Source organism: Salvelinus alpinus, chromosome 27, assembly GCF_045679555.1.
Source record: "Salvelinus alpinus chromosome 27, SLU_Salpinus.1, whole genome shotgun sequence".
Lineage (NCBI taxonomy): Eukaryota > Metazoa > Chordata > Actinopteri > Salmoniformes > Salmonidae > Salvelinus > Salvelinus alpinus.
The window spans coordinates 15949073-15975746 of NC_092112.1; the positions used below are offsets into that span (position 1 = coordinate 15949073).

At 44.8% G+C, this 26674-nt stretch overlaps 1 protein-coding gene across 3 annotated transcripts; it reads left to right on the forward strand.

The window, feature by feature from the left end:
• The first annotated feature begins 540 nt into the window (after nucleotides 1-540).
• On the forward strand, nucleotides 541-25470 carry LOC139556018 (serine/threonine-protein phosphatase 4 regulatory subunit 3). Of its 3 annotated transcripts, none has more exons than XM_071369478.1 (15): nucleotides 541-1468; nucleotides 2012-2067; nucleotides 2177-2275; nucleotides 2621-3241; nucleotides 6439-6516; nucleotides 6711-6827; nucleotides 7650-7766; nucleotides 10460-10591; nucleotides 10939-11041; nucleotides 11855-12013; nucleotides 15896-16065; nucleotides 18797-18939; nucleotides 20900-21114; nucleotides 21398-21621; nucleotides 24200-25470. In XM_071369478.1, the coding sequence occupies exons 1-15, from the start codon at nucleotides 1318-1320 to the stop codon at nucleotides 24317-24319; spliced, it is 2505 nt and encodes an 834-aa protein (XP_071225579.1). In that variant the 5' UTR covers nucleotides 541-1317; the 3' UTR covers nucleotides 24320-25470. The 3 variants fall into 3 exon arrangements, with proteins under 3 accessions (XP_071225579.1, XP_071225580.1, XP_071225581.1); XM_071369479.1 differs by having other exon boundaries at nucleotides 1168-1468; nucleotides 18800-18939; XM_071369480.1 differs by having other exon boundaries at nucleotides 1168-1459.
• Nucleotides 25471-26674: the final 1204 nt, after the last annotated feature.

The window sequence follows — 26674 nt, forward strand, 5'->3', positions numbered from 1 at the left end:
CTTCTATTCCCCTTTCTCTATTTCTTTATCTCCTTTCTTTACCTAGCTTTCTTTCCTAGCTTCCTTTCCTTTACTAATTTTCTTTCCTAGATTCCTTTCTCGCTTTCCTCACTCCATTTTCTAACTCCCTATCTTTTGCTCTTTCCTAGCTTCCTTTCCTAACTCCCTTACCTCCTTTCCTAGATTCCTTTCCATCCCTACCACTCTTTCCTCCCCTCCTTCTCTATCTCCCTTTCCTTAAAGTTAGCAAAGGAGGAAAGAAAAAGTTCACATGTATGTACTAGGGATTAACCACGGCCTGTAGATGGAGATAGTATTGGTTTTAGTGACAGGCTACTGTGGGGCTGCAGCTGGATACTATTGTGCTGCCCTGTTGTTGCTGTGCTGGAAACCCCGTACTGACTTTCTGAAGGGACCCAAGATGGCTGAATGGTCACAGAAGCTGTAGTTAACAATTATCTAGATAAGCAATATGATGGAAATGAATGACAAATAATGTTAGTATGTGAAACATAACATTGGGGGGAGTTATACGATTACAGCTTGATGGTCTTCCTCATTTTGAAATGCAAGGACACCCAGTGAGAAAGACGGATTTCTCCGCGGCCCGGAGCCAGAACATGGCGGAACACTTGGGAAAGAAATAGCTAGCTAGCAGCTAACGTATTATAGAAAGCCGTATAGCTGATCGGAAACGTCGGGCTACATTTAACGACACTGTTTGCGGTTCGTAAACGGGCAATAATGTAACCGGTGTATGGTATTTGTCGATGTATAATAATGTACTGTTTTCATAAGATGTTGAATGTAGCAAGGCAGTTAGCCGACTAGCTAGCTAACGTGCTAGCTAGTTAGCTCCGGTAGATAGCTAGCTAGCTAGCATACAGCAATTATCTCAGTGTACTATAGCTGAAGTCCTCTAACATAGCCATAATATTACACTGAATGTTTCCCATTCGAACCTAGTTTATATACGTATTATTTGGTCTATGGTTGTACTGTTTGTGTAGCTAGTTTCTGAAGGAGAATGTGTAGGTAGCTAGCGAGCTAACTGATCTGCTAGATAGCGCGAACGGACGCGTCGTAGGCTTTTGCGCGAGACAAGTTTTGTGGTTGCCAGCTAGCATCTGTAGCAAGCTACACATAGCGAACTGTGATAACTAGCTAGTTAATCTAGTTTTTGAAATCTTCTGAATAAGTGGATCTACAGTAGTTGATCCTCACAACCACCATACTAGGCAGTCGGTAGAGTTGGCGCGTTGCGGCGCAAGGTAAACAGAAGTCGGCTGGGGAAAGCGGTCACGACCACCTGCCAAGATGACGGACACCCGCCGCCGAGTCAAAGTTTATACGCTCAACGAGGACAGACAATGGGACGACCGCGGCACCGGACACGTCTCCTCGGGCTATGTAGAGCGGCTGAAAGGCATGTCTCTGCTGGTGCGAGCGGAGAGCGATGGTGAGTCAGGTAAAAGTATTGTTATACTCTCACTAATTCTCACAACCATTGATTGATTTCTATACTCTTTGTTCTGATCATGTCACGATGTTGTTGATAACACCTAGCTAGCTATCTGTAAACAAACTACGTAGACTCGTTTTTGTGTACTATTATGAAGACCGTCAAAAGAGGAGCCTCGATATCTAATTAGTGGGTGGTCCATTGAGCCCTTGAGTCCTATACAAGTCACCGACCCTGAATCTTCATACTATGTGCACTAAAAGATACAAATACATAGCTAGAAGTGATCATGGAATATCATGCCCCATCTCAGCCAGGCCCCTGTTGTAAATGCATCTAAACAGTATGTTATTGCCTTACAGTTACATAATCACACTGTCCCCACAGCCACCCAAAGAGGGGCTGAGATACACAACTCCCGATTTAGCCCCCTGCCGTCCTTTTGCAGCAGCGAGCTGCGTCCACTTCAGCTGTGGAAATCTTTGTGCAAAGCTGCATGTTAGTTTTGGTGTTACCGCTAACTCACTTTGTGTTTCTTCACATCCCCAGGTTCCCTACTGCTGGAATCGAAGATAAACCCAAACACAGCCTACCAGAAACAACAGGTCAGTCACTTGCTAGATGAAGACTCTTGAATGTTAGCGTAATGTTTCCTGTCTTATTCTAACAGTGTATTTATGATAGTAATAGTGCTGTTTTGTCTCTTTCCATCAGGACACGTTGATAGTATGGTCGGAGGCTGAGAACTATGACCTGGCCCTCAGCTTCCAGGAGAAGGCCGGCTGCGATGAGATCTGGGAGAAAATCTGTCAGGTAATCCCACTTTTCTTCTCTCTGTGTGTGTGTGTGTGCGTGTGCGCATAAGATGAAGGTGGAACATACTCAACTCTATTGTCTTGAGGCTAGAAGCCAAAAATCCCTTAATAATGAAGTATAATTATATGTTTAGCACTCACTTAATGTGAGAGAATTTATTTTTCTACATTTCTAAGTATGGTTGAAAGGTTAGAGCATGCATGTTCATGTATAACTAATGCCTTCATGCGTTGTGTTTTGACTCGTGTTTCTCTCTGTTCTGTCGCTAATGTTGTACTGTTATAACTCATTGGTTTGTTCATGTGATTTTTGACTCCCGTGTCTCCGTCCCATCTCTACCAGGTCCAGGGCAAGGACCCGTCGGTGGACATCACCCAAGAGCTGGTGGACGAGTCGGAGGAGGAGCGCTTCGACGACATGTCCTCCCCGGGGCTCGAGCTCCCACCCTGCGAGCTGGGCCGCCTCGAGGAGCTCGCAGAACTTGTGGCCTCCTCCCTCCCCTCGCCCTTACGTCGTGAGAAACTGGCCCTGGCTGTGGAGAACGAGGGCTACATCCGCAAGCTCCTGGAGCTCTTCCGCCAGTGCGAGGACCTGGAGAACGCCGACGGCCTCCACCACCTCTACGAGATCGTCAAGGGCATTTTCCTGCTGAACCGCACGGCCCTGTTCGAGGTCATGTTCTCAGAGGAGTGCATCATGGACGTGATTGGCTGCCTGGAGCACGACCCGGTGCTGGGGGCTGCGCCGCGGCGCCACCGTGACTTCCTCACCAAGACTGCCCGCTTCAAGGAGGTGATCCCCATCGGCGACCCCGAGTTGCGCGCCAAGATCCACCAGACGTACCGGGTGCAGTACATCCAGGACATGGTGCTGCCCACGCCGTCGGTGTTCGAGGAGAACATGCTCTCCACGTTGCACTCGTTCATCTTCTTCAACAAGGTGGAGATCGTGGGTATGCTGCAGGTGAGTCTGTGGGGACACGGGGAGGGCACCAGCATGCACAGTGAACACAAACATGTTTTGTATTTTTTCCTCGTTACTTTCTTTCTATAATTAGTAACATTTTATCTCTGCATTGTTGTCCCGCAAGTAAGCGTTTCACTGTTAGTCTGCACCTGTTTACCAAGGATGTAACAAATATGATTTGATTTTGATTTGAATTAAGTGGCCACAGTCAGGACATCATAGGCCAGAGTAAGGTGCTACACACACACATGCAGGTGTACACATGGGGAGCAGGGAGCGTGCCGTAATGGTGAAATGTCAGCGATTTCTGTGTTTTGGTTTTTATTTACGTAGAGTTTTTCTTATGATAGCCATATAAACCCCAGTCTGAGTACCAGTCGCTTACGTTCCACTCCTTGTCATTGGCAAATAAACGGGCCTTTCGGCAATCTCAACATTCAATATGTGCTGGGTTTACAGCGGAGTTGCTCATTGGTTGTTGGAAATAACATTGAATATTTACCATGATGACATGTGGAGCCTGAAATAGAATTATAATTTATAACAAAGTCAAAAATAAACATTTAGCTGTTAGCTAGGCAAGTTGTTGTATTTTAAGGCAATTTGTGATTTGAATTGCGTTATGCATTTAGATGTGAGCTAGAAACTTTTGACAGACTGGTTTCATCTGGACAAACAAACTGTTGCTTAGCAACCAGATACCAACATGTTCTATGAAGAGAAAAAGTGGTAGTTCCAATATTTGCATAATCGTTGTGATTGGATGATAACTGTGAGGGTGATCTCCTCAAGCTCATTATTGATAGTGTTCGTATTTGAAGATGGCAGAAAGGCCAGTCTCTTTGGCACATGACATGGAGTACAGGAAGTGGATTAGCTAGTAAAGAGACTGGTACCCAGGCTATATGAACCATACCTAGAGCCCAGAGATTTCTCTGGCTGGGTTTATTCTCCTGGCCCTAACCAAACCTCTTGGAACTAAAATAAATGGTCAGCCTTTGTATCAGTACAGAGGCACCAGATAAAGTCTATATATGCTGTGTGTTCTCACTATAAAGGAAGCGTGTGCTTTTTAGTTTGTCTTGTATGTGCTGTACCCATGGTCAATGATTGGCTACTTTTATGGTCAAGTGACCTTATGGTTTTTGCACTGTCAACTCCACACCTTGTTTGTGTACGGTAGTCTCCGTGGAAACGGCAGAGTGTTTTGTAAACAAGTTATGCTGTTTGGGGGGAAACGGACAGACATGGGCTGTGTTAATCAGGCACCAAAGGGAAGAAAGCAGACTGAAGCAGCCAGGGACTAGTTGGGCTTGTCCAATAAGAAAAGTTAATTTGCTGACTCTGAAACTAGGCTAACTATGGTAAAAATGTTGTGACTAGGAATTACTTAGGTGCTGATGCAATATGTATACTGAACAAAATATAAACGCAATATGTAAAGTGTTGGACCCATGTTTTATGAGTTGAAATAAAAGATCCCAGATATTGTCCATACACTAGTGAGCCTGACAGGTGTGGCATATCAAGAAGCTGATTAAACAGCATGATCATTACACAGGTGCACCTTGTGCTGGGGAAAATAAAAGGCCACTCTAAAGTTTTGTCATAGCTCAATGCCACAGATGTTTTGAAGGAGTTTGCAATTGGCATACTGACTGTAGGAATGTCCACCAGATCTTTTGCCAGAGAATTGAATTCATTTCTCTACCGTAAGCCACCTCCAACGTCATTTTAGAGAATTTGGCAGTATGTCCATCCGGCCTCACTACCGCAGACCACGTGTATGGTGTCGTGTGGGCGAGTGGTTTGCTGATGTGAACAGAGTGCCACATGGTGGGGGTATGGTGTGGGCAGGCATAAGCTACGGACATCAAACACTATTACTTTTTATCGATGGTAATTTGAATGCACAGAGATGCCGTGATGAGGCCCATAGTCATGTCATTCATCCGCCGCCATCACCTCATGTTTCAGCATGATAATGCACAGCCTCATGTCGCAAGGATCTGAACAAAATTCTTCAAGGTTGTAATTATCCCAGTTCTTCCATGTCCTGCGTGCTCACCAGACATGTGACCCATTGAGCATGTCTGGGATGTTCAGGACCGGCGTGAATGACAGCGCATTCCAGTTCCCGCCAATATCCAGCAACTTCGCACAACCATTTAAGAGGAGTGGGACAACATTCCTCAGGCCACAATCAACAGCCTGATTAGCTCTGTGCAAAGGAGATGTCAAACTGCTTGAGGCACATGGTGGTCACACCAGATACTGACTGGTTTTCCTTCTGTGACCGACATATGCATATCTGTATTCCCAGTCGTAAAAAATCCATAGATTAGGGTCTAATGAGTTTATTTCAATTGACCGATTTCCTTATATGAACTGTAACTCAGTAAAAATCTTTGACATTTTTGCATGTTGCGTTTTTAAATATTTTTGTTCGGTATATTACAATTCTAAATGTATTTCGATTCTGCTATTTTAAATGTTCCAAACATATTGCTCACTATATGTCTGCTGCGGTGGGATAAACGAGAGCCATTCCAAAACTAGGTTTTGATCAGTCATGGAAATAAGTGCTGAAAACATGTTGACTCACCATTTTAAAAAGAGGAGAAGGTGCTATAGAAGGAAACAGAGTTTTGTCACAGGTACTGCCCACTAGCACAAAAAGAATACCGGGATTAATGTTTTTTTTTTTTTTTTGCAATATAAGTAAATAAATATGCCGCTATGTAACAATCATTTCCCCCCCCATCACTAATTAGGACTTCTCATAAAGGTCCTTTATCTAGGAAACGGTTTTCAACTTCCTCTTACAGTGAGTCAGGGTTGTTAAGCTCAAATGTTTTTCAACTAAAAGTTAAAATGAGTGTTCTTATTGGACAAGGATGGGTAGTACTTCCTCTTTTTGGAAAGATGTTCTCTTGTTTCGTGCCTACTGAAACAACCCCAGGGTAAACACGGCATGTTGGGACAGCTAAACATCAGCAGACCTATTGACCATGATAGCTTCAGATACAAATTACCTTCATAGGCACATATCTATGATCAGTTTAAACCCTCTCCAACCATAGCCATTTGGGAGTCAAACTCAAAAACGGACAGATCTGTGTCCGTGTACAACTTTATGCCGTTATCATCCTCCTCATCCTTTGTTCTCTTGTTTTTCTTTCCTTCACGGTCAGGACGATGAGAAGTTCCTGACAGACCTCTTTGCACAGCTCACAGACGAGGCCACCGACGACGACAAGCGATACGAACTGGTACGCCAACTGACATCAGCACAGACGCAACTAATGCCGGACTCCCACTAGGTCGCATTACCAGGCCGGTGGGGCTTGGCCTTGTAATGTGAATCAAGCACAAGGGTTTATTTGGACAAAATGGACAATTATTACCACCTTTCTCACACATTGTATAGTAGTCATTGGCAAACATGAAGTTCTCTTCCCCACAGGTAAACTTCCTAAAGGAGTTCTGCGCCTTCTCCCAAACGTTACAACCTCAAAACAGAGAAGCCTTCTTCAAGACACTGTCGAACATGGGTATTCTCCCTGCACTAGAGGTGGTACTGGTGAGAGCCCACACAGCACTCCAGACCTGGGTCATACACGACAAATACTTGAATGTGTTTGAGGATTTTTATTTTCATAGTCTTGGGGAGAAGGAGAAATGTATTGTTTGTCAAATGTGACAAAATGGCAGCTGTTCTTGCCATGATTATGGTCTGTGTGTAATTTTAACGTTTTATTAGTTGTATGTATGGCATACACCGTCCAATGAAATGCTTACTTGCAGGTTCCTTCTGGACAATGCAACAACAATAATAAATAATAATAGGAACATAAAGTAAATGTCTCAGAACAGAATAAACATTTTAACATCCGTATAATACAGGAAGGCCCAATTTATAGTACTGTATTTACACGTGTTTGGGGATGAGGGGATTGGTGAAGTGTTTAAATTGTGCAGTTTTTAGCGATCGTGTAATTTTAGTTTTGTGCACATAAAGAATTAATAGTGTTACTTATAATCCCATGTGAGCTGACCACCAATAGGTGTATGACACTGGAATAAAATCAATCAATCAACATCAGTTGATTAAGGCGTCAGGGTCAGAAATGGTCAAATAACTTTTGGAAGCGTTCCATTTGACCAGGCAAACTAAATCAAATACCGCTCAAGCATTTGACTGATCTTTTTTGACCAGCGTACTAAGGTGTCATCAGCCTTTAACAATTACTAACAAATTCAGATGTTTTTTTTCCTTGACTAACTACTTGTGGTGTTATTCTAGTCTAATCTGTTCTACTCCGTAATATTCTATTCCATTGTGTTCTGTGACTGATGTCGTGTGTTTGTGTGTGTGTGTGTGTGTGTGTGTGCGCGCCATCAGGGGATGGATGATGTGCAGGTGCGTGGCGCGGCCACTGATATCTTCTCCTATCTGGTGGAGTACAACCCCTCTATGGTACGAGAGTTTGTCATGCAGGAGTCCCAGCAGAACGACGACGTGAGTACAGCTCTCACCTATACCAGGGATGTGTTTTAATATGAACCAAACATAAGCAAACACAATTAAGCGGGGAGGGACGTACAGTTGAGGTTGGAATTTTACATACACTTAGGTTGGAGTCATTAAAACTTGTTTTTCAACTACTCTGCAAATTTCTTGTTAACAAACTATAGTTTTGGCAAGTCGGTTAGGACATCGACTTTGTGCATGACACAAGTAATTTTTCCAACAATTGTTGACAGACAAATGATGTCATGGCTTTAGAAGGTTCTGATAGGTTAATTGACATCATTTGAGTCAATTGGAGGTGTACCTGTGGATCTATTTCAAGGCCTACCTTCAAACTCAGTGCCTCTTTGCTTGACATCATGGGAAAGTCAAAAGAAATCAGCCAAGACCTCAGAAAACAAATTGTAGATCTCCACAAGTCTGGTTCATCCTTGGGAGCAATTTCCAAACGCCTGAAGGTACCACGTTCATCTGTACAAACAATAGTACGCAAGTATAAACACCATGGGACCACGCAGCCGTCATACCGATCAGGAAGGAGAAGCGTTCTGTCTCCTAGAGATGAATGTATTTTGGTGCGAAAAGTGCAAATCAATCCCAGAACAACAGCAAAGGACCTTCTGAAGATGCTGGAGGAAACGGGTACAAAAGTACCTGTTTCCACAGTAAAACGAGTAAAGGTAAAACCTGAAAAGCCGCTCGGCAAGGAAGAAGGCACTGCTCCAAAACAGCCATAAAAAAGCCAGACTACGGTTTGCAGCTGCACATGGGGACAAGGATTGTACTTTTTGGAGAAACAGTTCTGGTCTGATGAAAGAAAAATAGAACTGTTTGGCTATAATGACCATCGTTATGTTTGGAGGAAAAACGGGGAGGCTTGCAAGCCGAAGAACACCATCCTAACCGTGAAGCACGGGGTGGCAGCATCATGTTGTGGCGGTGCTTTGCTGCAGGAGGGACTGGTGCACTTCACAAAATAGATGGCATCATGAGGGAGGAAAATTTATGTGGATATATTGAAGCAACATCTCAAGACCTCAGTCAGGAAGTTAAAGCTTGGTCGCAAATGGGTTTTCCAAATGGACAATAACCCCAAGCATACTTCCAAAGTTGTGGCAAAATGACTTAAGGATAACAAAGTCAAGGTATTTTAGTGGCCATCACAAAGCCCTGACCTCAATCCCAAAATTTGTGGGCAGAACTGAAAAAGCGTGTGCGAGCAAGGAGGCCTACAAACCTGACTCAGTTACACCAGCTCTGTCAGGAGGAATGGGCCAAAATTCGCCCAACTTATTGTGGGAAGCTTTTGGAAGGCTACCTTAAACATTTGACCCAAATGTAACAATTTAAAGGCAATGCTACCAAATACTAATTAAGTGTATGTAAACTTCTGACCCACTGGGAATGTGATGAAAGAAATTAAAGCTGAAATGAATCATTCTCTCTACTATTATACTGACATTTCACATTCTTAAAATAAAGTGGTGATCCTAACTGACCTAAAACAGGGAATTGTTACTAGGATTAAATGTCAGGAATTGTGAAAAACTGAGTTTAAATGTATTTGGCTAAGGTGTATGTAAACTTCCAACTTCAACAGTACCTGCATTTGTCCAATAGAAACTCTCGTTTTCATTGCAACAAATGCTTTCCATTTGGTTTAAACACCTTCCGTTGCAAAATGTTTGGAACTGGATTTGCTACGGTGTTTGTCTAATGAATACACCCCTGCATTCCCATTAGTAGGACATTCGAGATGCTAACCTCAAGAGTTATGGACTATCGAAATGGGACATATGAAACAACCAAAAAAACGGCCTGTTCCGGAATACTAGAGATCACTTTCGGTTCTGTTTCCGTTCCTCAATGTCGTTATTTTCCGGTTTTCGGTTCTGTTCCCTGAACCGGTTCCAACCACTGGTTTGAACATTGTGAGGGGTGACGTTCCAGGTTGTTCTTTTTGCTGTCGCACTGCTGTGCATTTCAGAATATTTCTAGGCTTATGTCCCATCAAAAAGATTCCTGAGACGTTACACACCTTTCCAGGCTTTGATCTTGAATCCTTTGGTAATCTGCACAGCTTGACTGCAATAAAAATGACCTGGAACGCCACCATTGTGCATGATGCTGCGTTCACATAGGCGACTCATCATGCCAGGACGAAACCTGATGTCATTGTTTGCAATGAGACAATGATGCCTAAAACATTGAACCTTTTGCCTTCTGTTAGCATAAGACTAGTCGTGAAGACCAACTAAAACAATAACTAGGCTCATTTCAATGTCTATCAGGATATGTTTAGCAACATCACCTACAGTGTAGCTAGGAAGTTTGGATGTTCAAAGTGCCATATTTGTTCAGTTTGGAATTTTGGATGTAGCTAAGCTAGCATGTTCTTCAAATCAGCCAGCCAGGCAAACGGCCAAGCAACGTAGGGTAGTCCACAAATTTTCACGTCATCCGGTCTGACCTTCTTTGAGTCGCCTATGTGTTTTTAAAGGTAGCATGAGTGCTAGTGGTAATATTGCCTCTAGATGCTGATCTTGGGTCATTTTTGCATTTCCCCCACTACTGGTTAGGTTTGGGGGAGGGAAAGCTGATCCCAGATCTGTCCCTAGGGGAGCAGTGCTAATGGTGTCTGTCTAAAGTCTCTCTTGTATCTCCCACCGTGTCTCTCCCAGGACATTCTGCTGATCAACCTGATCATCGAGCACATGATCTGTGACACGGACCCCGAGCTGGGTGGCGCCGTGCAGCTGATGGGCCTGCTGCGCACCCTGGTGGACCCTGAGAACATGCTGGCTACCGCCAACGTGAGTAGAGCTTCTCGCTTCTTACCTCTTAACCTCTCACCCTTCCTCTCACCCTTCCTTACACCTCTCACCCTTCCTTACACCTCTCACCCTTCCTTTCACCTCTCACCCTTCCTCTCACTTCTCACCCTTCCTTTCACCTCTCACCCTGAGCTAACAACCCTCACCCGGGAACATGCTGGTCCTCGCCAACGAAAGTCTAGCTCCTTCTCACACCCCTCTCCTCTCGTCCGGAGACGAGGCCTCTCTCTCGTCTAACCCCTGGTGTAGGTCTCCTGTGTTTTGTTGAAGCTTTTATTTGCTTGGGAGTGTTTGTAACTCACAGTTTGTCTCTGGTCCTCCTGCAGAAAACGGAGAAGACTGAGTTCCTCAGCTTCTTCTACAAGCACTGCATGCACATCCTCTCTGCTCCTCTACTGGCCAACACCACAGACGACAAACTCAGCAAAGGTGAGTCAAATCAAATCAAGTTTATTTTATATAGCCCTTCGTACAGCAGCTAATATCTCGAAGTGCTGTACAGAAACCCAGCCTAAAACCCCAAACAGCAAGCAATGCAGGTGTAGAAGCACGGTGGCTAGGAAAAACTCCCTAGAAAGGCCAAAACCTAGAGAGGAACCAGGCTATGAGGGGTGGCCAGTCCTCTTCTGGCTGTGCCGGGTGGAGATTATAACAGAACATGGCCAAGATGTTAAAAATGTTCATAAATGACAAGCATGGTCAAATAATAATCAGGAATAAATGTCAGTTGGCTTTTCATAGCCGATCATTAAGAGTTGAAAACAGCAGGTCTGGGACAGGTAGGGGTTCCATAACCGCAGGCAGAACAGTTGAAACTGGAACAGCAGAAAGGCCAGGTGGACTGGGGACAGCAAGGAGTCATCATGCCCGGTAGTCCTGACGTATGGTCCTCCGAGAGAGAGAAAGAAAGAGAGGAGAGAATTAGAGAGAGCCAAGAGTCATCAATCCCCTGTGCGTGTGTGTGTGTGCGCGTGCGTGCCAAGATGACATTATTTTTGACCTGTCCATGGCCCACTGTAAATGTGTGAGTTCTCTGATTATCATGAGGACGGACACATTCACTGAAAGTTATACATACAGGCACGCTCACCTGAGATGAGTTACTGTATGTGTGAGTGAATGAACACCAATCTTACACACAACACACACACACTCACCATATGAGCCAGTGTACTGTATGTGTGAGTGCTTTATGATAGTTATGAACCCCCCCCAAACACAGTAACCACCTCTCTCCCCCAGATGACTTCCAGACGTCTCAGCTGCTGGCTCTGATCCTGGAACTGCTGACGTTCTGCGTGGAGCACCACACCTACCACATCAAGAACTACATCATCAACAAGGACGTCTTACGCCGGGTCCTGGTGCTCACCGCCTCGCAGCACGCCTTCCTGGCCCTCTGTGAGTCCCCTATATATATATATTTTGAATGCAAAATAGGTGACCTACGTGATTCGTGTAGATCCGATGAGAAAAGTTTGGGAGGGAGGGGGGGGCTTTGGATGACTCCTTGCCATTCCTCAAGTTATAACACGTTAGTGCTTACTGGACCCTGGAAATGTTCACTAGCTACTAGCTAACGAACTAACCACGATCTGTTAACTAATGTTTTCCCTCTAAAGTATGTGGTTAATTTTCAGAAGGAGAGAATTAGGTGAAAATGAGGTGTTGCTTGTTCAACAAGTGGATTGAGGGTTAAAGTGTAGCTGGAGCTGGGCCTGGCTTAAGCTGGATGCCACCATAGAGGTGAAAGGAACACCACATCTTTCTAACTTTCTCACTTTTGCTGGCACATTGTAGAACAGATGTCCACAGGCAGAAAGTCTACAATGTAGTAATGTGTAGCCCAAAGATATTGCTTTTGTTGTGTTGAACTTGACAGTAACACGTGTGAATGAGGGGAGATTATCATTTTTTTAACTCAGTGAATGTTATTTTTGCACACATATAGCCTTGTGCACTTGATCAATGTCTACTATAGTGTCCACTATAATAGAGCAACAATAGAATGCCTGTTTGTTTCATTCTATTTCTACTTGAAGATGTTTTTTCCCCACGCAATATTTATGTGTGTGTGGTGACAAACGTTCTATTATAAAGGCTGTCATGGTAACAAGCATTCTATTATAAAGGCTGTCATGGTAACAAGCATTCTATTATAAAGGCTGTCATGGTAACAAGCATTCTATTATAAAGGCTGTCATGGTAACAAGCATTCTATTATAAAGGCTGTCATGGTAACAAGCATTCTATTATAAAGGCTGTCATGGTAACAAGCATTCTATTATTAAGGCTGTCATGGTAACAAGCATTTTATTATAAAGGCTGTCATGGTAACGAGCATTCTATTATAAAGGCCGTCATGGTAACAAGCATTCTATTGTAAAGGCTGTCATGGTAACAAGCATTCTATTATAAAGGCTGTCATGGTAACAAGCGTTCTATTATAAAGGCCGTCATGGTAACAAGCATTCTATTGTAAAGGCCGTCATGGCTAACTGCAATATTACTGTATTGTTTTTTCTAATTTGCGGTAAAGTCTAGGTAACAAATAACATTAGATTGCTTTCTTTACATGTTTTAGCTGTGAGTTAAGTTCACATTAACCACTTTTTATTTTGCACACAGAGACTGATCATGTAGAATATATTCTTTGTTGTTTAATTAGTTAAAACCTGCATTTCCCCCTAGCAGGGATTTTCTTTGCATGTTTCAGTGCAACAAAAAAAGTGTCACCACACACCAAGCTTGCACTTGCTAGCTAATTTGTCCTTTTTAGCTAGCTTGCTGTTGCTGGCTAATTTGTCCTGGGATATAGACATTGAGTTGTTATTTTACCTGAAATGCACAAGGTCCTATACTCTGCCAATTAATCCACACATAAAACGGTCAACCGAATCGTTTCTAGTATACATCTCTCTCCTAGGCTTTTTCTTCTCTTGACTTTATATTGCGATTGGCCACTTTCATTAATTAGGTGCATTACCGCCACTGACCTCGTTCGTCTTTCAGTCACCCACGTGGGTATAACCATTGAGGAGATGGCATGTGGGTACCTGCTTCTATAAACCAATGAGGAGATGGCATGTGGGTACCTGCTTCTATAAACCAATGAGGAGATGGGAGAGACAGGACTTGCAGCGGGAATCTGCGTCAGAAATAGAACTGACTTCTATTTCAGCCCGTGGCAATGCAGACGCTTGTTGGCGCGCGCGAGCAGTGGGTGCAATAATTGAATAACATTTTGCAACATTCGCGCACGCGGTGTAGTCAGCCTGTAACTTTTAGTACGACGGGTTTCCCTCATGGATTCTAGATTATTTTTTTCTTATCAGATCAGTTTGGACTAATACATACCCATGTCTGTTCTACGAAATATATTCCCAAATAAATGTATATCTCAAATATTTTACTTTCTCTTACACTGTGTGCACTGAACTGACATGCACGATTGTTTGCGGACACTCCGATGTTCAGATGAAGGGAATTAACAGGTCTATAATGCACATCACTGTGGCAGCGGCGTGTAGCCTACGATAGCTGCCGGCTAAGTCATTCTCTCAGGATGGAACTGTCCAATGCTACTATTTCTGCCATCTAATGCTGTTATTAAAACTAAATCAGACAGCCCCATAGAAGAACAGTTTACCTAGGGATAGGGAGGGAAACATGTATTCTGACATGAATGACTTAAATGTAAATGTAAAAAGTCAATGCACAGCAATTCTTAATGCAATCACAGGAAAACACTTTCGAAAGCAGTTTTTGTAAATGTATTTTGAAAGCCGTTTTGGCCTTTGTTAATAAAGAGGGTGATCCCAGTTTTCCATTGTCGCCACGTTTATTTCTCTACTCCTTCAATTGCTAGAGTGGCATCGTTTTACAAATGCGGTTACAACCGGCAATGACATAGCCCTACTTTGTAATAGAAACCAAAATAATCAACCTTTTTTTGAGTGAATAATAATAATAATAATAAGATGAATCAGGATGTTGTCCAATGGGGTAAATACAGGTGGACCAAGCCCATGCTTCAGCCTATATCAGATCCCTTCCCCCTGAGTGATACAGTGCATGTGGAAAGTATTCAGACCCCTTTCCTTTTTCCACATTTCTTACATTACAGCCTTATTCTAAAATGGATTAAATAAACTTTCCGGCTTCACCTGCGGTATCGTCTGAGACCAGCCACCCGGATAGCTGAGGAAACTGTGGGTTTGCACAATTTAATTGAATCCTTTTTAGAATAAGGCTGTAATGTAACAACATGTTGAGAATGGGAAGGGGTCTGAATACTTTCCAAATGCACTGTAGCTGATGTGAAATCACTAGCTAGTTTGTATCTAGCGATAGTAGTAACGGCCATCGTGCAATTGACGTCACCTTCCCTTAGACATAAAAGTCAACATGATAGACTAGTCTCTTGGCCTGTCAGCTAGCACGGCTGGATTTGGGTGGCAGGTGTTGTGCGGAGTCTCTCGGTCTAACTCTGCTTTGGACAGACAGGGACGGAAGCTATATTGTCACACAGTGCTGACACTTCCTCTCATCCTACACCCTCTCTCCTCCACCCTCTCTCTCTCCTCCACCCTCTATCTCTCACCTCCACCACCCTCTCTCTCCTCCTCTACCACCCTCTCTCTCCTCCTCTACCACCCTCTCTCTCCTCCTCTACCACCCTCTCTCTCCTCCTCTACCACCCTCTCTCTCCTCCTCTACCACCCTCTCTCTCCTCCTCTACCACCCTCTCTCTCCTCCTCCACCACCCTCTCTCTCCTCCTCCACCACCCTCTCTCTCCTCCTCCACCACCCTCTCTCTCCTCCTCCACCACCCTCTCTCTCCTCCTCCACCACCCTCTCTCTCCTCCTCTACCACCCTCTCTCTCCTCCTCTACCACCCTCTCTCTCCTCCTCTACCACCCTCTCTCTCCTCCTCTACCACCCTCTCTCTCCTCCTCTACCACCCTCTCTCTCCTCCTCTACCACCCTCTCTCTCCTCCTCCACCACCCTCTCTCTCCTCCTCCACCACCCTCTCTCTCCTCCTCCACCACCCTCTCTCTCCTCCTCCACCACCCTCTCTCTCCTCCTCCACCACCCTCTCTCTCCTCCTCCACCACCCTCTCTCTCCTCCTCCACCACCCTCTCTCTCCTCCTCCACCACCCTCTCTCTCCTCCTCCACCACCCTCTCTCTCCTCCTCCACCACCCTCTCTCTCCTCCTCCACCACCCTCTCTCTCCTCCTCCACCACCCTCTCTCTCCTCCTCCACCCTCTCTCTTCCAGGCGCGCTGCGCTTCATGCGGCGGATCATTGGTCTGAAGGACGAGTTTTACAACCGCTACATCATAAGGAACTTCCTGTTTGAGCCCGTGGTCAAGGCCTTCCTCAACAACGGCGCACGCTACAACCTCATGAACTCAGCCATCATAGAGATGTTTGAGTATGTCCGCGTGGTGAGTATTTTTCCGCTTCCGATGTCTCATCTTTTTGTGATTGAACTTTTTATTGTAATTTTCAAATATATACACTGAAATAAAGTAATTAGGCCCTTTATTTTTGGATTTCACATGACTACAGATATGCACCTGTTGATCACAGATACTTTAAAAAAAAGAAAAGTAGGTGTGTGGATCAGAAAAACAGTCAGTATCTGGTGTGACCACCATCTCCTTTCGCAAAGAGTTGATCAGGCTATTGATTGTGGCCTGTGGAATGTTGTCCTACTCTTCAATGGATATGTGAAGTTACTGGATATTGGCGGGAACTGGAAAAACGTTGTCGTACACGTCGATCCAGAGCATCCCAAACATGCTGAATGGGTGACATGTCTGGTGAGTATGCAGGCCATGGAAGAACTGGGACATTTTCAGCATCCAGGAATTGTGTACAGTTTCTTGCGACATGGGGCCGTGTATTATCATGCTGAAACATGTGGCGATGGAGGTGGATGAATGGCACGACAATGGGCCCCAGGATTTTGTCACGGTATCTCTGTGCATTCAAATTGCCATCGATAAAATGCAATTGCCATTGATAAAATTGCAATTCATTGTCTGTAGCTTATGCCAGTCCAAAACGAAACCCCACTGCCACCGTGGGGCACTCAGACCCTGGTGAGGATGACGAGCATGCAGATGAGCTTCCCAGAGGGAGTTTCTGACAGTTTGTGCAAACTCACTTCCTCGGCTATCCAGGTGGCTGGTCTCAGACGATACCGCAGGTGAAGAAGCTGGGTGTGGTCTTGGGCTGGTGTGGTTACACGTGGTCAGGTGGCTTATGATAGAGAAATTAACATTCAATTCTCTGACAACAGCTCTAGTGGACATTCCTTGACATCTGTGGCATTGTGTTGTGTGACAACCTCACATTTTAGTGGCCTTTCATTTTCTCCAGCACAAGGCGCACCTGTTTAATGATCATACTGTTTAATCATCTTCTTAATATGCCAGGTGGATGGGTTATCTTGGCAAAGGAGAAATGCTCACCAACAGGGATGTAAACAGATTTGTGCACAAAATGTTATCTATATACAGTACCAGTCAAAATTTAGAACACTTAATCATTCCAGGTTTTATTTATTTATTTATATTTTTAAACTATTTTCTACATTGTAGATTAATTGTGAAGACATCAAAACGAAATAACACACATGGAATCATGTATTTGCACACTCTTGGCATTCTCTCAACCAGCTTCATGAGGTAGTCCCCTGGAATGCATTTCAATTAACAGGTCTGCCTTGTTAATTTGTGGAATTTCTTTCCTTCTTAATGCATTTGAGCCAATCCGTTGTGACAAGGTAGGGGTGGTATACAGAAGATAGCCCTATTTGGTAAAAGGCCAAGTCCATATTATGGCAATAACAGCTCAAATAAGTATAGAGAAATGACAGTCCATCATCACTTTAAGACATGAAGGTCAGTCAATCCAGAAAATTTCAACAACTTTGAAAGTTTCTTCAAGTGGTCGCAAAAACCATCAATGATGAAAATGGCTCTCATGAGGACTGCCACAGGAAAGGAAGAACCAGAGTTACCTCTGCTGCAGAGGATACGTTCATTAAAGTTAACTGCACTTCAGATTGCAGTCTGAATGAATGCTTCACAGAGTTCAACTAACAGACACATTTCAACATCAACTGTTCAGAGGACACTGCGTGAATCAGGCCTTCATGCTCGAATTGCTGCAAAGAAACCATTACTAAAGGACACCAATAAGAACAAGAAACTTGCTTGTCCAAGAAACACGAGCAATGGACATTAGACCGGTGAAAATCTGTCCTTTGGTCTGATGAGTCCAAATTTGAGATTTTTGGTTTCAACTGCCGTGTCTTGTGAGACGCAGAGTAGGTGAACGGGTGTTCTCCGCATGTGTAGTTCTCACCCTGAAGCATGGAGGAGGAGGTGTGATGGTGTGGGATTTTGCTGGCACCCGCCAAACCTAGATTTGTCCATCGGACTGCCAGATGGTGAAGCTTGATTCATCACTCCAGAGGACGCGTTTCCACTGCTCCAGAGCCCAATGTTGTTTGAGCTGTACACCACTCCAGCCCCAACGCTTGGCATTGCACATGGTGATCTTATGCTTGTGTGCGGTTGCTCGGCCAAGAAAACCTATTTAATGAAGCTCCAGACGAACAGTTCTTGTGCTGTTGCTGCTTCCAGAGGCAGTTTGGAACTCAGTAGTGAGTGTTGCGACTGAGGACAGACAATTTCTACGCGCTGCGCGTTCAGCACGCGTTGGTCCCGTTCTGTGAGCTTGTGTGGCCTACCACTTCACGGCTGAGCCGTTGTTGCTCCTAGACATTTCCACTTCATAATAACAGCACTTCCAGTTGACCGCCACAGCTCTTGCAGGGCAGAAATTTGATGAACTGTGAGTTGTTGGAAAGGTGGCATCCTATGACGGTGCCACGTTGAAAGTCAGTAAGGCCATTCTACTGCCAATGTTTGTCTATGGAGATTTCATGGCTGTGTGCTTGATTTTTATACACCAGTCAGCAACAGGTGTGGCTGGAAATAGCCGAATCCACAAATTTCATTAGAGTCCACATACTAATGTGCGTATATATACATGACACAGGACATTGTATTAAACAAGACTGGTACGTTCTCCCTCTTCCCATCCCTCCCTGCCTTCCTCCCTCTCTCTCTTTCTCCCTTTATACTCTCCCGTTCCCCCCAGGAGGATGTGAAGTCCCTGACGGCCCACATAGTGGAGAACTACTGGAAGGCTCTGGAGGACGTGAACTATGTGCAGACCTTTAAAGGACTGAAGCTGCGCTACGAACAGCAGAGGGAGAGGCAGGACAACCCCAAACTGGACAGGTAATATATTGACAACCCCAACCTGGACAGGTAATATATTGACAATCCCAAACTGAACAGGTAATATATTGACAACCCCAAACTGGACAGGTAATATATTGACAACCCCAACCTATATTGACAACCCCAAACTGGACAGGTAATATATTGACAACCCCAAACTGGACAGGTAATATATTGACAACCCCAAACTGGACAGGTAATATATTGACAACCCCAAACTGGACAGGTAATATTTTGACAACCCCAAACTGGACAGGTAATATATTGACAACCCCAAACTGAACAGGTAATATATTGACAACCCCAAACTGGACAGGTAATATATTGACAACCCCAAACTGGACAGGTAATATATTGACAACCCCAAACTGGACAGGTAATATATTGACAACCCCAAACTGGACAGGTAATATATTGACAACCCCAACCTGGACAGGTAATATATTGACAACCCCAACCTGGACAGGTAATATATTGACAACCCCAACCTGGACAGGTAATATATTGACAAACTGGACAGGTAATATATTGACAAACTGGACAGGTAATATATTGACAACCCCAACCTGGACAGGTAATATATTGACAACCCCAACCTGAACAGGTAATATATTGACAACCCCAAACTGGACAGGTAATATATTGACAACCCCAACCTGGACAGGTAATATATTGACAACCCCAAACTGGACAGGTAATATATTGACAACCCCAAACTGGACAGGTAATATATTGACAACCCCAAACTGGACAGGTAATATATTGACAACCCCAAACTGGACAGGTAATATATTGACAACCCCAAACTGAACAGGTAATATATTGACAACCCCAAACTGGACAGGTAATATATTGACAACCCCAAACTGGACAGGTAATATATTGACAACCCCAAACTGGACAGGTAATATATTGACAACCCCAAACTGGACAGGTAATATATTGACAACCCCAAACTGGACAGGTAATATATTGACAACCCCAAACTGGACAGGTAATATATTGACAACCCCAAACTGGACAGGAAATATTGTTTTTGTATATGTTTGTCATGTTTCAATTGTTTTTACTATGTGGTGCAAAAGGATTCCCCCCTCTGGGATAATAAAGACTACTGTAAGATGGAGGGAGGGTGGTGGGAGAGGGAGGGAGGGTGGTGGGAGAGGGATGGAAGGTGGGTGGGTGGATGAATGATTGAATGGATGGATGGATGGAAGGACGGTGGAATCAAAATTCTGCTAGTGATGTTTGGAGTTGGTGGTGTTCATTCTAGCTGTGGTTGTTTGGGAATGACTACCGTTAGCTACAGGGTGAGTGAGTGGTTGTTTGGGAATGACTACCGTTAGCTACAGGGTGAGTGAGTGGTTGTTTGGGAATGACTACCGTTAGCTACAGGGTGAGTGAGTGGTTGTTTGGGAATGACTGACGTTAGCTACAGGGTGAGTGAGTGGTTGTTTGGGAATGACTGACGTTAGCTACAGGGTGAGTGAGTGGTTGTTTGGGAATGACTACCGTTAGCTACAGGGTGAGTGAGTGGTTGTTTGGGAATGACTGACGTTAGCTACAGGGTGAGTGAGTGGTTGTTTGGGAATGACTACCGTTAGCTACAGGGTGAGTGAGTGGTTGTTTGGGAATGACTACCGTTAGCTACAGGGTGAGTGAGTGGTTGTTTGGGAATGACTACCGTTACCTACAGGGTGAGTGAGTGGTTGTTTGGGAATGACTGACGTTACCTACAGGGTGAGTGAGTGGTTGTTTGGGAATGACTACCGTTAGCTACAGGGTGAGTGAGTGGTTGTTTGGGAATGACTACCGTTAGCTACAGGGTGTTAGTTAATAAAAAATAATTACAGTTTCGAATCTGCCGGTTCTTTATTGATTGCTATTCATTATGTATCTGTAAATAAACTCTACAGTCATGGTCAGGTTTAACCGTTGGTCACCTCCCCTCACACAGCATGAGGTCGATCCTGAGGAACCACAGGTTCCGCCGGGACGCGCGGACGTTGGATGACGACGAGGAGATGTGGTTCAACGCGGACGAGGACGAGCTGGAGGACGGCGAGGCGGTGGTGCCCCCCTCAGACAACAAGACCACCAAGACTAGCGGCGGCGCCGGCGAGAACGAAGACCTCATGGACCCCATCAGCAAGTTCATGGAGAGGAAGAAACGTAAGTTGCAGGGAAAGAATGCATGAATTCCTGGCAAAACATGTGTTTGACCCAGGCCAGTTGTGTACCAAAAACTGTATTTCACATGTGGATTAACTTGGAATTTGTACTTTTGGGATTATTCAATTGGTTCTGTTACTCTGCGTTAACTAAATTTAAGCGCAGCTCATGCATTTGAAAGTAGCTGACATACTCTATGTACTGAGAAGTTAGTAAGTTTTGTCTTTAAAAATGGTCAAACTGACTGCCTACAACTGTCTATCTCGGTCTCTCCACCCCACAGTGAAAGACTCAGACGAAAAGGAAGTCCTGGGCAAGTCCAGTAGTCTGTCGGGCCGCCAAAGCCCCAGCTTCAAGCTGTCCTTCTCCGGCTCCACTACCAAGACCAGCCTGTCCAGCCCGCCTCCCTCCGCCTCTTTGCACCCCGGCTCGCCAGGCTCGCCAGGCTCCCCAGGATCGCCAGGGTCAGGGGCCAAGGGCTCGCCCCCGACAGCAGTCACCACAAAGGTGGGTAGTAGTACCTAACCCAAGGGGACCTGAGTTGTGTTCATTAAGGCACATAAGAACAGAAAACATTTTAAATGTTTCCTGATGTAAAATGAAAATGTCTTATTGGACAAGTCCAGGTAACCCTGCCAGTTTATCAGTTGTCTTCGTTCTGTGTCTAGTAATGGGGTGATTTGTTTGGGGGCTGGGGGGTGTTTTAGTAGTTTAGGTCTTACAGAAGACAGGGATAGTTTACCCATAGTAGAAAATTGACATTTGTTTCCTTACCTTGAACGCAGTCTGGAGAAGGACAGACTGCAATCCACTCTTTGGGTTTGTTTACAGAGCCACTACCAACAACCGCTGACTTTTACCAGTAGTCAATTTATCTCAAATTAACAGGTGCAGTGTATGCTAGCTTTGCACAGTCTGATGCCGGAGTCTCAAACACCCATCTTGCTGCTCTTATAGGTGGCCATTTTGAGCAATGTCCACATTGTGCAAAATATTATTTGTGTGGTGTTGGGGGCACATTAACATATTTGCTAGCATTCTATGTTAGTGGTTGGAGTTGTTGTGTCCTTTATGTAGATTGTTTTTTAGGTGGTCCACAAAATGGTTACTCCAAAGATATGTGGCCTGTATTATGCGATAGTAATACACGTAATTGGTCCAATAGGGAATAAGTTCTCTGGATGGGAATCAGATATCAGTCTGGGCCCCAAGAAAGTAGCTTGTGGTTCTGATGTGGCCCACGGGCCTTGTGTTTGGTAGAGTTTGTAGGTAAAGACTTTAGTGGAGTTATTTAGTTTTCCTTCAAATCAGAGGATCAGATCTGAATAGATGAATTTTCTCTCTCCAACTCTCGCTTTCTCTCTCCAACTCTCGCTTTCTCTCTCCAACTCTCGCTTTCTCTCTCCAACTCTTGCTTTCTCTCTCCAACTCTCGCTTTCTCTCTCCAACTCTCGCTTTCTCTCTCCAACTCTCGCTTTCTCTCTCCAACTCTCGCTTTCTCTCTCCAACTCTCGCTTTCTCTCTCCAACTCTCGCTTTCTCTCTCCAACTCTCGCTTTCTCTCTCCAACTCTCGCTTTCTCTCTCCAACTCTCGCTTTCTCTCTCCAACTCTCGCTTTCTCTCTCCAACTCTCGCTTTCTCTCTCCAACTCTCGCTTTCTCTCTCCAACTCTCGCTTTCTCTCTCCAACTCTCGCTTTCTCTCTCCAACTCTCGCTTTCTCTCTCCAACTCTCGCTTTCTCTCTCCAACTCTCGCTTTCTCTCTCCATCTCTCGCTTTCTCTCTCCATCTCTCGCTTTCTCTCTCCATCTCTCGCTTTCTCTCTCCATCTCTCGCTTTCTCTCTCCATCTCTCGCCTTCTCTCGCTTTCTCTCGCCTTCTCTCGCCATCTCTCGCTTTCTCTCGCCTTCTCTCGCCTTCTCTCGCCATCTCTCGCCATCTCTCGCTATCTCTCGCTTTCTCTCGCCATCTCTCGCCTTCTCTCGCTTTCTCTCGCCATCTCTCGCCATCTCTCGCTATCTCTCGCTTTCTCTCGCCATCTCTCGCTTTCTCTCGCCATCTCTCGCTTTCTCTCTCCATCTCTCGCTTTCTCTCTCCAACTCGCCCCATCTCTCGCCATCTCTCTCCATCTCTCGCTTTCTCTCGCCATCTCTCGCCATCTCTCTTCATCTCTCGCCATCTCTCGCCTTCTCTCTCCAACTCTCGCCGTCTCTCGCTTTCTCTCTCCGTCTCTCGCTTTCTCTCTCCGTCTCTCGCTTTCTCTCTCCGTCTCTCGCTTTCTCTCTCCGTCTCTCGCTTTCTCTCTCCGTCTCTCGCTTTCTCTCGCCGTCTCTCGCTTTCTCTCGCCGTCTCTCTCCGTCTCTCGCTTTCTCTCGCCGTCTCTCGCTTTCTCTCGCCGTCTCTCTCCTTCTCTCGCCTTCTCTCTCCTTCTCTCGCTTTCTCTCTCCTTCTCTCGCTTTCTCTCTCCTTCTCTCGCTTTCTCTCTCCTTCTCTCGCTTTCTCTCTCCTTCTCTCGCTTTCTCTCTCCTTCTCTCGCTTTCTCTCTCCTTCTCTCGCTTTCTCTCTCCTTCTCTCGCCTTCTCTCTCCATCTCTCGCCTTCTCTCTCCATCTCTCGCCTTCTCTCTCCATCTCTCGCCTTCTCTCTCCATCTCTCGCCTTCTCTCTCCATCTCTCGCCTTCTCTCTCCATCTCTCGCCTTCTCTCTCCATCTCTCGCCTTCTCTCTCCATCTCTCGCCTTCTCTCTCCATCTCTCGCCTTCTCTCTCCATCTCTCGCCTTCTCTCTCCATCTCTCGCCTTCTCTCTCCATCTCTCGCCTTCTCTCTCCATCTCTCTCCATCTCTCGCCTTCTCTCTCCATCTCTCGCCTTCTCTCTCCATCTCTCGCTTTCTCTCTCCATCTCTCGCCTTCTCTCTCCATCTCTCGCCTTCTCTCTCCATCTCTCGCCTTCTCTCTCCATCTCTCGCCTTCTCTCTCCATCTCTCGCTTTCTCACCCCCATCTCTCGCTTTCTCACCCCCTTCTCTCGCTTTCTCACCCCCTTCTCTCGCTTTCTCACCCCCTTCTCTCGCTTTCTCTCTCTCTCAGGGAGGTCTGGTGGGGCTGGTGGACTACCCCGACGACGACGAGGAAGACGAAGAGGACGTGAGCGGCGAGAGTAAAGAGGAGACTCCTCCCCTGTCCAAGAAGTCCAAGCTGAGCTCCTAAAAATAATAATAATAATAATAAAATAAAAAAAACGTTAATGTTGTTGTTCTCTCTCGCTCCGAGCGCCAGACTATTTCCCACCGATCCCACGATAGGCACAGAAACTAACAAAAACTGTTAAAACCATGAATGACTTCACCCCCTTGGTTTTTTTAATGGGGGCTCTTGTTGAGGAGCGGACTATGAATGGAAATGCGTCTCCTCGGACTAATCCCAATATACAAGTGCCAATCGGGAGGCCGCGGAGCTAGGAGCGAACGCAGCGAACGAATGGACGAGAGAGGAAGGCGTGGAGAAATGACTATCTCCGATATTACGGTCAGATAAAAGGGGCGGACTGACGATTTATAATTCAACAAAGCTAAAATACCGGAAAAATAGACACATTTATCCACACACACACTCACATACAAACTAAAACCCCAAAGAGCTTGCTGGCTCAGACCATGACTCACTGCCCCACCCCAACCCCCCACTCAGGGAAGGACATCGCAACGACCTCCAAAATGGGGCCGGCCAATCCGGACGCAGAACCACCACTCACCCCCTACGCTGACTCCTCCTTCACCCAGCTCCTTTTTTTTTCTGTCTCCTCCGCTACATTTCCTCCCCTTTTCTCTCTCCGTTTTCTTGTTGTTTTTACGTTGTTTTTTAAAAGAAGTTAGTTTCTAGGACCAGACGGGAGACGGCAGACACCGGCGCGGCGAAAATGCTGTCTGTTTTTCGTTTTGATGATGTCATTGTCGTCACTCAGAGGGAGGTTTTTCCTCTTGATTAGAAAAAAGACGGCGGTTTCTTACTTTGTCTTTTTACTCTCTTTTTCTCTCTCTCCCTCTCTCTCTCGCTCTCTCTCTCTCCCTCTCTCCTGTTTTTGTAAACAACCCAGCCTTTACATGTTCAGGACATTTTCAGTCGCACTTGAACAGGTTTTTAAAGACCTCAGTAGGTTGAGCTAGTTTGACCCTTTTTTGCCCTTTGAAACTGCAGATTTTTTGGGAAAAAGAATTTGTAATCCCGTCTTGATTAAAGATTGAGTGGAATTGTAGATGTGATCAATTTTGTCATATCTTCTCTTTTTTTTGTTTTCTTTTACATAAGTGTATACTTAGTTGTTCAGAAATATTTGGGACCATTAAAAATTATCTTTGCTGTATGATGTCCTACTACCTTTTGTGATGGCGACTGAATTGTGTTATCTCTGCACTCCTATGTTGCTGTAGCCTAGTCCCAGATCTGTTTGTGCCGTCTTGCCAACTCATATAGGGGTTTGACATTGACCACAGGAGTTGGAAAAGCAAACAGAGCTGGGACTAGGCTCATGTTTTAAATGTTCTCTAGCTGCTTTTCACCTGACACCTCAAACATTTTTTTTTTTTGGGGGGGGGTTATTTTTAATTTATTTAACCTTTATTTAATTAGGCAAGTCAGTTAACAAATTCTTAGTTACAATGACGGCCTACCAAAAGGCATAAGGCCACCTGCGGGGACGGGGGCTGGGATTAAAAATACAAAATGAATAAAATATTATTATAGGTCCAAAACTGATGTTGAAAAGTCTAGTGGAATATTGTTTTATTGTGAATAGGAACTTTTTTATACTTTAAACCTATTTCTAACAATTTTGTAATAGTTTGAAGCTGACCTCATCAATTATCAGTTGTAAATATTGACATGGGTAAACCTCAGTTAGTGCACACATTCAACATCTCCTCCAGGTGGTGCCCTCGCATCACACAAGATGTGCCAGTCCATTTGGAAAAGTTATACTGGGGGTCTTTGGGAGGTGGAAGGTTGTCCTTTCTGGTCTTAGCTACTCATTATGTGTTGAAGTTCATTCTGGGTCTTTGTTGAAGTCCTTTTGTGGGTCTTTGTTGAAGTCCTTTGTTGGTCTTTGTTGAAGTCCATTGTTTTGTTCAAATCAAATTTTATTTGTCACATGCGCCAAAAACAACAGGTGTAACCCTTACTGTGAAATGCTTACTTACAAGCCCTTAACCAACAATGCAGTTCAAGAAATGGAGTTAAGAAAATATTTACTAAATAAAGTAACACAAGAACATAACAATAATGAGTCTATATACAGGGGGTACTGGTACCGAGTCAATGTGTGGGGGTACAGGTTAGTCGAGGTAATTTGTAAAGGGACTATGCATAGATAATTAACAGAGTGTAGCAGCAGTGTAAAAACAAAAGGGTGGCCATTTGTTGAATTTTTCAGCAGTCTAATGGCTTCGGGGTAGAAGCTGTTAAGGAGCCTTTTGGTCCTAGACTTGGTGCTCCGGTACCGCTTGCCGTGCATTAGCAGAAAGAACAGTCTATGACTTGGGTGACTGGAGTCATTGACAATTTGTTGGG